The sequence below is a fragment of the Sus scrofa genome, chromosome 9 (assembly GCF_000003025.6).
Source record: "Sus scrofa isolate TJ Tabasco breed Duroc chromosome 9, Sscrofa11.1, whole genome shotgun sequence".
In the NCBI taxonomy this organism is placed as follows: Eukaryota; Metazoa; Chordata; class Mammalia; order Artiodactyla; family Suidae; genus Sus; species Sus scrofa.
Genome location: NC_010451.4, coordinates 103,951,601 through 103,964,327, shown reverse-complemented (window position 1 = coordinate 103,964,327; position 12,727 = coordinate 103,951,601). Strand labels below are relative to the sequence as shown.

Here is a 12,727-nt window from a genome sequence, read left to right as displayed (position 1 = left end):
CTTTTGCTCCTCCAGACATCTGGGAGGGAGGGTCTCTCTCTCAGGCTTTTAAGTCTCTCACTGGAGACTCGCGAACCCCGTGGCCCTCGACAGCACCCCCGAGCCCCCCAATGCGCCCGACTAGCGTCCCTCATCAGCCTTTCCGAGCGCGAACTGGGCACCTGAGCCCGGTCCCCAGGAGGCGTGCGCCCTGCGCCGCGCGGGGTGAGGCGTGCGAGCCCGAGTGGGCGGGGGCCGGGCGGGCGCGCGCGAGGCGGCGCGCGGGGGCGGGGGTTCGGCCCGGACACGTGTGGCGGCGGCGTCGGGGGTGGGGGGGACTCGGCGCCCGGGGCTTTAAGAAGGTGTGGAGGGGGGCGGGCGCTTTCCCAGGCCTGGCCGAGGGGCGTCGCGCACAGGCGGCGGCGGCGCACCGAGGCAGCGGCCGACGCGCTCACGGCGCCGGCAGGCTGGCCCCGCGCTCCCGCGGCCCAAAGAAACTTTGGAAGCCGCCGTGTGCCGCGGAACTTCCCGGCGGGGCTCCGCGCCCCAGCTGCTCTGCTCCCTCTGCCGTCTTCTCACCTTCCCTCCGCGCGGCTCCTCCATCCCTGCGTCTCCAAAACTGAATGAGAGAGCGGCGCTCGGAGCGTGCGGCGGCGGCGGCGGCATGGAGCGCAGTTGCTGGGCCCCGCGGACTTTCCTCCTGGTGCTGTTGCTGGGGGCGACGCTGAGGGCGCACGCGGCGGTGGGCTATTACCCCCGCTTTTCGCCCTTCTTTTTCCTGTGCACCCACCACGGGGAGCTGGAAGGGGATGGGGAGCAGGGTGAGGTGCTCATTTCCCTGCACATTGCGGGCCACCCCACCTACTACGTACCGGGACAAGAATACCATGGTAGGTACCACAGCATCCGCGCTCACGCCCAGCGCAGCTGTCTTTCCCTTTCCTTCTTCCAGGGGGCGGTTGAACCGCGACCTGACCCCTTTGCCTAAATTGTGCGCTCCGTGGAGGGAGAGAAAGTTAGTGGAGGATGGAGTCGCGAGTTGGGCTTTATTCACCCCTGCCCCTCAGACCACACACTCCCCTCTGGCGTCTCCCGGCGAGGAACTGGTTCTGGTGGGAAACGGCGGAGAATGTGGCGGGTCTTTGCCCTCACTCTTGGTTCTGGCAGCTGACACTTGAATGAATCCGCGCATCTTGTTTCTTTAACCCGAGTTCTTGGATCCCAGACCTTTGTCCTGCTGCCGGTCCCCTCCGAAGTGCACCCGGTGGCGCTGGGGCTGGCGCTGAGCTTTACGGACCGGCTTGTGACAGATTGACGCGCCCGGGTCGGCGGCCGCCCGCGCCTCCGCCGCCCGCCACAAAGTTCCCGCTGCTTCCCAGCCAGGGGTTCCTGTCGTTTCCTTCAGTGTCAAACAGTCCTCCTGACATGGAGTGGCTGCTTCCAGCGCTTTCTTCTTTTTAAAGTGGCGTTTAAAATGTCAGGAATTGATGGGTTTTTTCCTGATTCCGCTCTTACTTTTAACGTGCTCCTTGATTTTAGAATGATGTCTGTGATGTTTATTAATGACTTGGTCTTTAATCTGCACAGCTTTAAATTCCAGGTAGGGACTGGAAGTTCCTTATAATGTAAAGAACCATAAAAAAAAAAAAAAAAAGATCGTTACGAGATTCTTCATCAAAATTAAACATGATGGAAAAAGAACAATTTAGCTGCAAGCAATAGACCTCTATGTAGTGCATGCATTTTTTCATATTTTAAGCTAGTAAATCGAGGATGTGAAAAAATAAAAAGATATTGTCTTTTCTGTTATTTCCACTGGAACTTCTGATATTTCATTGCAGTGGAGGTTTTAAGTGGTGATAGACACTGTTTAACTAGAATTTCAAGGCAAAAATATTGATATCCAACCAAATAGAAACTATTGTCTAGTAACAATCGCATGTCATAGTTGCCATATCTTGTAGGATAATAGTTATTGACATAGCAGGAGATAATCCACGGAGCAGCTGCCATTTCAGATAAACATGCATATAAAACTGATAAAAATCCTTGAGTTTTCTACATAAAACCCTCTTCATATCCGCTTTAAAATATTTAGCCTAAATAAATGCCTTCTAGAGATTTAAAATAGTGCTCTTACAACTTTCTAGTGGCATGATGGCAGCCTTTTCTGTAAAGCAGGGGTCTAATTTGGTGGAATTTTAGACTTTGGAATATTCATTTTCTGTAACTAGTCTCTTCTTTAATAAAAGTGCTCATTGTATTCCCTTCCCAAGAACAATCTGGTGTTTTTCTGAATTCATTTTTAAGTAGAAGGGCCAGCCAATATAATGGCAACTCAGAACTCACCCAAAGACTGATGGATTGAGCCTGTCTCTTGGTGTGACCCTTAGCAAAGGTACTTGCCTGTTATTAGCTCTAAGTGAGAGTGGTAGGTAAGTGAGCCACCGCTGGGCTAAAAGGTGTGATTGTCAGGTTGTAATGGAAGACCATGTGATAATACGGAGGCTTCCCCCCCCCTCCTGTTTTCCATGTCTTTTGTAAGGTGGCAACATAGAAAAATATAAAATACCAAACTATGACATAGCCTTTGCTTTTGTTATAAAGCTAGCAAATATAAGTCACCTAAGACTGACAGTAATCATATCTCTTATCTCTAAGTCCAAAAAGGAATGAATGATAAAGGGCAAGAATAAAGTGTAATACTTCAGGTTGCACATTGTGTGGGAGTGTCTCAATTTCTACCTCTTCCACTACCAGAAAAGGTAGAAAAATGTTATTTAAGTTTTAGAAGATCAAATTATTATAAGCTTTGAGAATGGCTGTAGTAAGATCTTAAATTCCTGTTACCTGTTTTGTCAGATATTTAGTTTTGAAACTGGCTGTAGCTATAGGCCTTCAGTAAGTTCTTCCTTGTAAAATTTTCTGTAGGTAGAAGAAATGTTTAAAAATGAAATGATGCTTACATATGTCTCTTTTTCTTTTACACTTCTGGAAATTAATGTTAAAATCAATTATGTAACATGTATTTAAGGTTTGAACTGTTGATAGAAAAACTTAACCTAATATACTTTTGTCATTAGCTCGTTTTATATGGAACCAAAGTAAGAGGTTGTTCAGCCAAATTTTCTTCAAACTAAAAAATATGCAAAATATTAGCTTGAGACTTTATTTCTAATTTTGTAAACCTTTAAAATGTAATAAGTTGGAGTTCCCGTCGTGGCTCAGTGGTTAATGAATCCGACTAGGAACCAAGAGGTTAGGGGTTCAATCCCTGGCCTTGCTCAGTGGGTTAAGGATCCGGCATTGCCGTGATCTGTGTGTGGTATAGGTTGCAGACGCGGCTCGAATCCCGCGTTGCTGTGGCTCTGGCCTAGGCCGGTGGCTACAGCTCCAATTAGGCCTCTAGCCTGGGAACCTCCATATGCCGTGGGAGCGGCCCTCAAAAGGCAAAAACACAAAACAAAACAAAAATGTAATAGTTATGTCAGGAAAAATCAGTCTTGTCTCTGATTTATATTGAACTTAGCATTTGAGACAATGGTGTTTGGGTGCTGTTGATGGCTGTTACTTTTTTACCTGGAAGAATGAATCGAGATAGAGGTACAATGGCACCTAACACAGACAGTGACATTAAATAAGGCTGTGTCAGCTGACCTCTAATACTTGTGCTGGGAGACAGAATGTGAAATGGGGAGGCAGATGTCAGTCTAGTATTAAAGTGGTTCAAAATTGTGTGTCTCTGTATTTGCATTGTATTCATTTAAAGATTTCTATTGTAAGTCTTTTGGAAAAAACAAAAAACAAAACCAGAAATGAATACCACAGAATTTGAAACTCAGCTGCCTAACAGAATTGTCACTTATTTCCAGTGTTAAGTAGTATATCGATCTGTTTGCAGTTTTGGCAACTCTGTAAATAGTGCATGGTTATGTCTACTGGTTCTCATTACTTGGTTGCTTGGTATTTCTGTTGTCATCTTCCTATATCTTTTAAATTCTGTTGTCTATGACTTTTTTGAAATGACGCTGTGACCTATGGTGTCTTTGCATGATGAATACAGTTAGAAGCCCAACAAAAAAGAGGTTTCATGATATATATATATATCTCATGTTGAATTAGAAAGGTCTCAGGGTCAGAACATTTTTTTCCTAGAATTTCCTTTTCTTCCTTCCTTCCTTTCTTTCTTCTTTCTTTTTGCGCAGATCCAGAAATGTTGGTTTCTGCAACATGGTTTCCAGGCCCAAACCTGAGTTATTTTTTGGTAGAAAGTTGCAAATAATAGGAAATGGAAACTCAGATGGTCCAGTCAGGCAGCCATTTCTCTTTCTCAGCCACATCTGGCGATTCACTACTGCTTCTCACAAGGACCAGGGCAGTCTTGTGAAACACATGAAGCTTGACTTGAGGTCTGCAGCTTTCTTTCCCATGATAATCCCTCTTCCTCACCTCCACTCCTCAGGCTTTTGTTGACAACCTCTCCTCCAACCAATGTATAATAACTGTGACTTGTCAATGTTATATTCTCCCACAGTCTTAGTTACAACTATGGAGAGATGTTTTTCTACTTTTGATTAAAAGAATTTTGGCATCACTGAACAAGCAGATAATGTATTTTGAGATAGAAAGACTTTTAGATAACCCCGAAATCATGTAGTAAGGACCTTTCTACTCACAAGATGGGCTTTATTCCGTAGTCATCATCAGAAAGGAGAGGTCAGATATAAGAAAAAACATTATCTATGAAAGCCAAGCATAGGTAAATTAGTCTGTGTAAAGCACTTGAGCTTTGGTGAGACAATTTATCTGAATTTCTTTTTTTTTTTTTTTTTTTTTTTTTTTTTTTGTCTTTTTGCTATTTCTTGGGCCGCTCCCGAGGCATGAATTTCTAAATAGATCAGAATCCCCATTATTACGGGTGTCATAAGGTGGAGGAAATGTTCCATTACAGTGAAAAAATGCTCTGAAATATTGATTGATGAAAAAAACTCTGTGTTAAGTGGAACTGAATTGATAGTAAAGCATGATGCTTTAAAAAGGGAATTTGATTATATTTTGTAAATCCAATTATCACTATTGAATAGTTCTCCCCTGCTACATTTTCATCCTGTTGTTTATTTAACCATTTTGTGGGGTAGATAGGAAAATCAATTTCAACTACTAAAACAAAACGTTCACCTAAAGAAAGATAAAATCAGTATAAAGTATTTATTTTGTTGTAACAATTGCCAGTATTCGTATTATGTATACATATGCTCTTAGAATCAACTGGTTGCTATTTAAAAATCACTGTTCAAAGGCAGTGCAATGTAATGACTTTTCAAATACTCAAATAATACATATGTTAGACATAATTTTGGGTAATATGCTCCACATTAAATTTCTTTCAAAAGAATGATTTTTTAATTTGAATTAAAGTTATCTAATACTCCTAAAGTAACTGGGTTGTTGATCAGGTGAGTGGATATTTGTCTTTCATGTATATTTAAACTCTCAGAATTACTTGTCAGATGCAATTTATAAGTGAACTGCTCTTTACCAGCAGTTTGCTCTTTCTTGTTTGAGTATGACTATAAAGATGGAGCAATTTAAAGCTTTTACGCTGCTGCTTTTATAGTTCATCTTGCTCTCTACAGTTTGTTTCAAACTTATTTTACTGATGTTCAGATTGCGTATTAAATCACATAGCTGTTTCTTTAATATATATTCCCTGTATGAGTTTCAATTCAAATCATAAACTAAAAAAACCAGGTCTTTAGAATCATAATTGAAAACATCTAATTTAGGCAGGTATTCTTACTTCAGTCACAGTAGTACATTACTAGAAATTATTTAATTAGAATAATTCCCTCCAATTTTTTATCAGTATTTTAAATTACTATTTTTATTTTCATTTAAAATGTTAAAGAATAAAATAAGGAGATCCCATCATGGCTTAGTGGTTAAACAATGCAACTAGTATCCATGAGTATGCAGGTTCGATACCTGGCCTTATTTATTGCGTTAAGGATCCAGCATTGCTGTGAGCTGTGGTGTAGAACACAGATGCGGTTTGGATCCCATGTGGCTGTGGCTGTGGCTGTGGTGTAGGCCGGTGGCTACAGCTCTGATTGGACCCCTAGCCTGGAAACCTCCATATGCCGAGGGTGTGGCCCTGAAATGACAACAACAACAAAAAAGAATAAAATAAGAAAGTTGTATCATTGTAATCATACAGTTTTTACAGAACCGTCTTATTCCAATGAGTTTTTCTTATCACCTTTGAGAAGCATAGTGATAGGTATTTTCGCAAGACTTTAAAGTCAATACTACTGACTTTCAAATTTTTTCATAAATTAGTTTCATTCAAAAGACAGTATCTGAAACTTATCTGATTTATTTATTTTTCCCTATCTGGAGTTGGTCAACTCTATAGATGATATGGGAACCTTACATTATCAGTTTTTAGGATATGTTGCATATTAAGTGTAATTGTTCTTCAAATCTGCTTTGACAGTTATTTATTATGTCTTTAATCTTCGCAGGTAATTGCTGTTGCATATTATTTGAAATATATTTCAAATAGCCGTTCATTAGAAAAGCATAAATAAATTAAAAAAAAATCTTGTATATGTTCTTGCACAAAAATATAAAGTTTTTTTCTTTTTTTTTTTTAAAGTTCTTTATGGCATATAAGAATAGAAAAAAAATGGATGGCCCTACACTCAGTGCATTTGGTTAGAACGGGCAGGTTCACTGTAAACAAAGAGAAGTGGTTTATACTATGTCTGGGTAGTGACATAACACACATGAAAAGTAAAATTCATTTATCTAAATACTTTATCTTTGAGAATAGTTTGAGTGATTAATCCACCCTATGCCTACCTCACTGATTTTAGCGTTATTTATAAAATACCCAGACTGTATAATTTTAATCATATTAACCTTAAACAGGAAGTATTAAAAAGACATTTTAAGAAATTGGAGTTGAATTTTCAAACATGAATATTTCATCATGACCGTTCAAACACAGGGATGGCGTATGTGAAAAAACATCCTTGGCTCTCAGAAAATTCCCCATGAGGTGATCTCACTTTAGTGTCAGTTGTGTAGCTTAGAGAGTAATTTTCACCATGGTCACCTGCCATGCCCATCTCACTGAAGGCAGAGCTTCTGCAGGGTTGAATGCTGTGCCTATGGGCTAACCAATTATTTCTAACATGTGTGCTTCTCTAGAACTACACATTTCCTCCCCTTTATTCAGTCTCCTGTAGGCGCTAAATGTAGCCACTGAACTTGGGGGTTTGTGGAAGGATCACTACAGATGTTGTTGATTTGCGGCTTAAGGAAGCTCTGATCATTTGAAAAACAAAGCTAAGAGAATTAGATAGGTTTGAATGCCACAAAGAGATAGTTATAGGAACTCTGAGGTTGCCAAGTCAACATTGAAAACCCAGGTCATCTTTTAATGCTAAATTAGCTTTCCTAAGAAACATAAACTTCATTTGGAAAACAAAATAAACTAAATTATATTGATGAAAGAATTATTTGAAACTGTAGAAGAGCTCACGAGAGTTTCAGATAACACAGGGTATTGATGTTTGCCGGTGCCCACGTGCTAGGTGACATGAAGGAGTGATGGCAGTTTACCAATAAGCATAGCTCAAGTCAGAGTTGTCTTTCTATGCCTTTCCGTCTGTCTCTCACCTGCTTTCTCCCATGTCGCCTACCCCACCTGCCCCAATTTTCTCATTTTCTTTCTTCTTTTGCTCCCTTCCTCCATATCACAGGGCATTGCTTTCACTCTCCTCTTCCTTCCTCTTTTCAGCTTCACAACTTGATTCATTTGCTCCTTCAGTTCTTTCTCTTTTTCTTTCTTTCCTTTAGATTTCCTGTCACCATCTCTGCTTTTCTCTCCTCTAACTGTAACATGGAAAAATATTAGTGTATTTGTATAAGTTATTGTAATCATTGGATATTTTCAATAATAAAAGTGAGCGAGGAGGCTTTTATAGTTCTCTCTTAAAAAATTAACATTATCTTTCTGTGACATGCGCTTGCCCTTTGAAAGAAATCATGGGTTAATTACTCCTGATAAGAGAGTAGGCTCTTCCCTCTACACTGTAAAGCCTCTCAGAAGAACTGCCAAGCCAGTAGCTGTTTAATTCTGAGTTAGCTGCTCCCCCCATCAGCTGTGGGATCAAACTGCAGAATCAGAAGTTTGTGCACGAAAGCACATATATATACGTACCTTAAGGAAGTGTTGTAGAATTTAGAAAACTGCACGTTGAATTAGCTTGGATCTAAAAAGCAGCTGAGTTTGGAGATGTCTTGAATGCTTGAGTGCTCAGAGACTCTTCTAGTAAATAGGTGAAGGACTGTTGCTCTCATCACCTCAGCCCTCTCTAGTCATCTCATTTACTGGCTGGTCTCATTGCCAAACTTCTTAAGCATAGCATTGAAATAATGATGCTACCTTTGTAGGTAGCTGGCACTTAATGGGCAGGTTAAAAAAGGGGTGGGGAGTTCCCTTTGTGGTGCAGGGGAAACGAATCCAACTAGGAGCCATGAGGTTGTGTGTTCGATCCCTGGCCTTGCTCAGTGGGTTAAGGATCTGGCATTGCAGTGAGCTGTGGTGTAGGTCGCAGATGTGGCTGGGATCTGGTGTGGCTGTGTCCGTGGTGTAGGCTGACGGCTACAGCTCCGATTCAGCCCCTAGCCTGGGAACCTCCATATGCCATGGATGTGGCCCTAAAAAGACAAAAAAAAAGGTGGGGGACCTTTGTGTGGACATTAGGTTGAGAGTCAAGAAGTGGGGTGTGTTGCCTTGGGGTAAGTTTCACAGTCTTTCTTCAGCAAGACCTATTTTATTGCTCTATATCTGTGAACTCTAATGTCTGTTCTAGAGCAAAAATCGAAAGATTACTTGGTTGAGAGCTGACTTATTACGTTGAAAAGAGAAGTCTAGGGAGGCACAGTGGTGTGCTGGGAAGAATTCAAGCTTTGGCAGCAGAGAGACCCATGCACATGTTCTTTCTCTGCCACTTAGTCATTGTGTGCCTTCAGCAAGTTACCTGTTCTCTCTCAGCCCCAGTTTCCTCATTTCTTTCTTTTTTTTTTCTTTTTATGGCCTCCCTGTGGCATGTTCAAGTTCCTGGGCTAGGGTTGAAATTGCAGCTGCAGTTGTAGCCTGTGCCACAGTCACAGGCACAGATCCTTAACCCACTGGCTGACGCCAAGGATTGAACCCACCATCCTCACAGTGACATCTGGTCTTTAACCCACTGAGCCACAATGAGGACTCCCCCAGTTTCTTCATTTCTAATGTAGAAATAATAATATCCATATTCTAGGGCTGCAGTTATTAAATAAGGTAATGCATATAAAGCACCTGGCACACAGTAGGTGCTTATTAGATAGTAGTTATTATCATTTTGTACAATCACCCAGCGTTGGATAAGGATATTTGAAGCAGTGTGTGTACAGATAGGAGCTCTTCACCTATGCCTGTTCATTTTTGCCTTATCAATATGTGGCCCATTTCAAAGGAAATTCCAAGCTGAGTATATTGAGGAGGGTCACAAAAGTAAAAAACAAAGAAACAAAAAAAATCTCTCATCACCAAATATGTATGATCAGAAAGTGCGTCCCATGGAGTTGCCATTGTAGTGCAGCAGAAACGAACTGTGGATTCCATCCCTGGCCTCACTCAGTGGGTTAAGGATCCAGCGCTGCCATGAGCTGTGGTGTAGGTCGGAAGATGTGGCGTGGCTGTGGCTGTGGTGTAGACCTGAAGCTCTATATGCCTCCGGTGCAGCCCTAAAAACCAAAAAAAAAAAAAAAAAAAAAAAAAAAAGAGAGAGAGAGAGAGAGAGAGAGAGCTTCCCTGCCAGAATAAATGATTTGCCTATAATTAACCAAAACTTCTTTAAGTTAGCCATTTCCTAGGTCAGACCTTCCTGATCCTAAATTGAGTATTTTTTTCTTTTGTTGATGGCCATTATAACAACCAAATTTTGTGTACTTAGGTGATAGTCTAGGAAAGATGCCACGATAAGTAAGTAATACCAGTTTAGTGTATTTTGTTAAATCCTATATGTATCTACAACAGTGTGTAAAATAATTTTAAAACACAAAACTATTTCAACAAAACTAGAACTGAGAGAAATTGATTTTGATAGTGGACTGACTCTGGAAACTTAAAGCCACACACAGCCAGGTGGAGAAGTATAAGACCAGTTTATTCATGATAAAACTAGACTTGTCAGGATAAAGGTGCTGGCTGGCAAGTGTATTCTGTCTGTCCACTGTATCAAAGTTTATATGGGTAGGCTGTTTGGGAGCATGGAGTTAGATGATCTCAGTAGATTCCAGCATCCAGAAAAGCTTCTCCATCCAACCCATGTCACCTGTGCTGGTTGGCACCTTCCCTAGACAGTACTGGAGAAACATTGACCTGTTTCTAGATTCTGCAGTGCCTTGTTATGTGGCATACATTCTCATTGTCTACCCAGTGGTTACGAAAACTCCCTTTCATTTTTTTTTTTTTTTTTTTTTTTTGTTGTTGTTGTTGTTGCTATTTCTTGGGCCGCTCCCGTGGCATATGGAGGTTCCCAGGCTAGGGGTTGAATCGGAGCTGTAGCCACCGGCCTACGCCAGAGCCACAGCAACGCGGGATCCGAGCAGCGTCTGCAGCCTACACCACAGCTCACGGCAACGCCGGATCGTTAACCCACTGAGCAAGAGCAGGGACCGAAGCCGCAACCTCATGGTTCCTAGTCGGATTCGTTAACCACTGCGCCACGACGGGAACTCCTAAAACTCCCTTTCTCACAAACTAATTTCGAGAACAACTCTGTGTCTAGTTGAAAACGCTCACCTCTAAGGTCCCTGCCGTGTGATTTAATGAAGTGGATTTCTAAATTATTGAAAGGATTATGTCTAAAATTGATAAAGATGATTTTTAAAAGGACTTAGCAAACCTTTGCTTTCTGCTTTGCCCTTACCCATTTCTTCTAGTCAGGATGTGGTACAACCATCTTGTGACTTTGAGGGATGGTCACATGCTGAGGATGGAAGACCGGGAGTTCACAAGGAGCCTGGGCCTTTATTCATACACTTGAGCAGCCGTATCAGCCTTGGAATACCTCTTCTGGATTTCTTACATCGTAGGAAAAATGAGTCAGGTTCTTGTTATTTGCAGGTGAATGCAATCCTATTTTTTTTCTTTAAACACATACGTGACTCAGTATATATTCTCTTTCAGGTTAACGACAACTCTTGTAGCAAGCTCTGAACTGCTCTGTTTCTCCCATAGAATTGCTTTTGGTCACCTTGATAGAACTAGATTGTTTCCTAAGACAGTTTTGATGATGTATTTTCAGAATATGGATGTGCTACTTCTGCAGGTGACAAACAGAGTGCTTTTTATGTTGACGTTTTAGTAATGGTTTGAGAAGATAACCCTCATGTGACCTCCCATTTCTGGAGTTTCTTGTAACTGACAATTTATGCTACTGAGTTTGTTTATGAACTTGGTTTCCTGTCAGTCCTATCTCTCTAAAATGCAGCATCACCGTATGTGAATCCTGTTGACACTTAAAATACTTAATGTGTGACATGGCTGTGAATGTGAGCACGACCCCAACCTTAACCTTGTTTATTATGTCTGGCTCAGCCTTTAGGACCAAATCCAATGTTGTCCTTTCTCTTGCTTGCTGCCTGTCGACAGAGGAAACAGACATCTCAGTCTCACCTTTAGGACCGTGTAATCTTTTCATTTAGACCACCTTTGTTATGCATGTTGAAATATCCGATGATCATAGTTCCAGATCTTCTTTACTTCCTTTTCTCATGTAAACACTTCCTGCATCCTCATCCTGCAAAAAAAAAAAAAAAAAAAAAAAAAAAAAAAGTATATGTCCAGTGTTTGTGATGGAGGAATATAAGGAAATTTGGTTTTGAGCTTGTTTAGAAAAGTGGGTTCACCTTCCCATTCCAAGCACTGATACTATAAAAATTTTTTTAAAAGGCAACTCAAGAATTTAGGAATACGTTAATAACAGTAACATTACTAATAGCAAACCTTAAAGTAGTACCTAGTATATGTCAGGTACTGATATATATGGTTTACATATATCAATTCATGTAATTCTCATAACAACCTCATGAGGTAGATACTATTATCCTCATTTTGTGGATGTAGAAACTAAGTCACAGCAAAGTTGGTGTTTTGCCCAAGATCATAAAGCTATGATACAGGAGTTCTCAGTCAGTCTTTCCCCAAAATCCATGCTTTTAACCTGTATTCATTTATTTTTAGAAATGACAATTATTTCAAGAAAGGGGTAATAAGAAATAACAAAAGACATTTTAAGAAAGAGGAGATGAGGAAAAGTAAAAGCTCATTTTGTTATTTAAAATAAAAGAGTTCGGAGTTCCTGTTGTGGCTCTGCGGAAATGAATCTGACTAGTATCCATGAGGATGCAGGTTCGATCCTTGGCCTCACTCAGTGGGTTAAGGATCCGGCATTGCCATGAGCTGTGGTGTAGGTCACAGACACAGCTCAGATCTGGCATTGCTGTGGCGGATATAGGCCAGCGGCTATAGCTCCAATTTGACCCCTAGCCTGGGAACCTCCATATGCCACAGGTGTAGTCCTAAAAAGACAAAATAAATAGATAAAATAAAATAAAGGAGTTCCCATTGTGGCTCTGGATTAAGGACCTGACGTCGTCTCTTTGAGGATGTGGATTTGATCCTCGGCCT

General features: G+C 41.3%; 1 protein-coding gene across 1 annotated transcript in view; it reads left to right on the top strand.

The window, feature by feature from the left end:
* The window catches only part of RELN (reelin), a 502,874-nt gene continuing 490,746 nt past the window's right edge, over positions 600-12,727 (top strand). The window contains 1 exon segment of the mRNA XM_021063495.1: positions 600-869. Coding sequence (XP_020919154.1) covers positions 644-869 — 226 coding nt within the window. The 5' untranslated portion in view covers positions 600-643.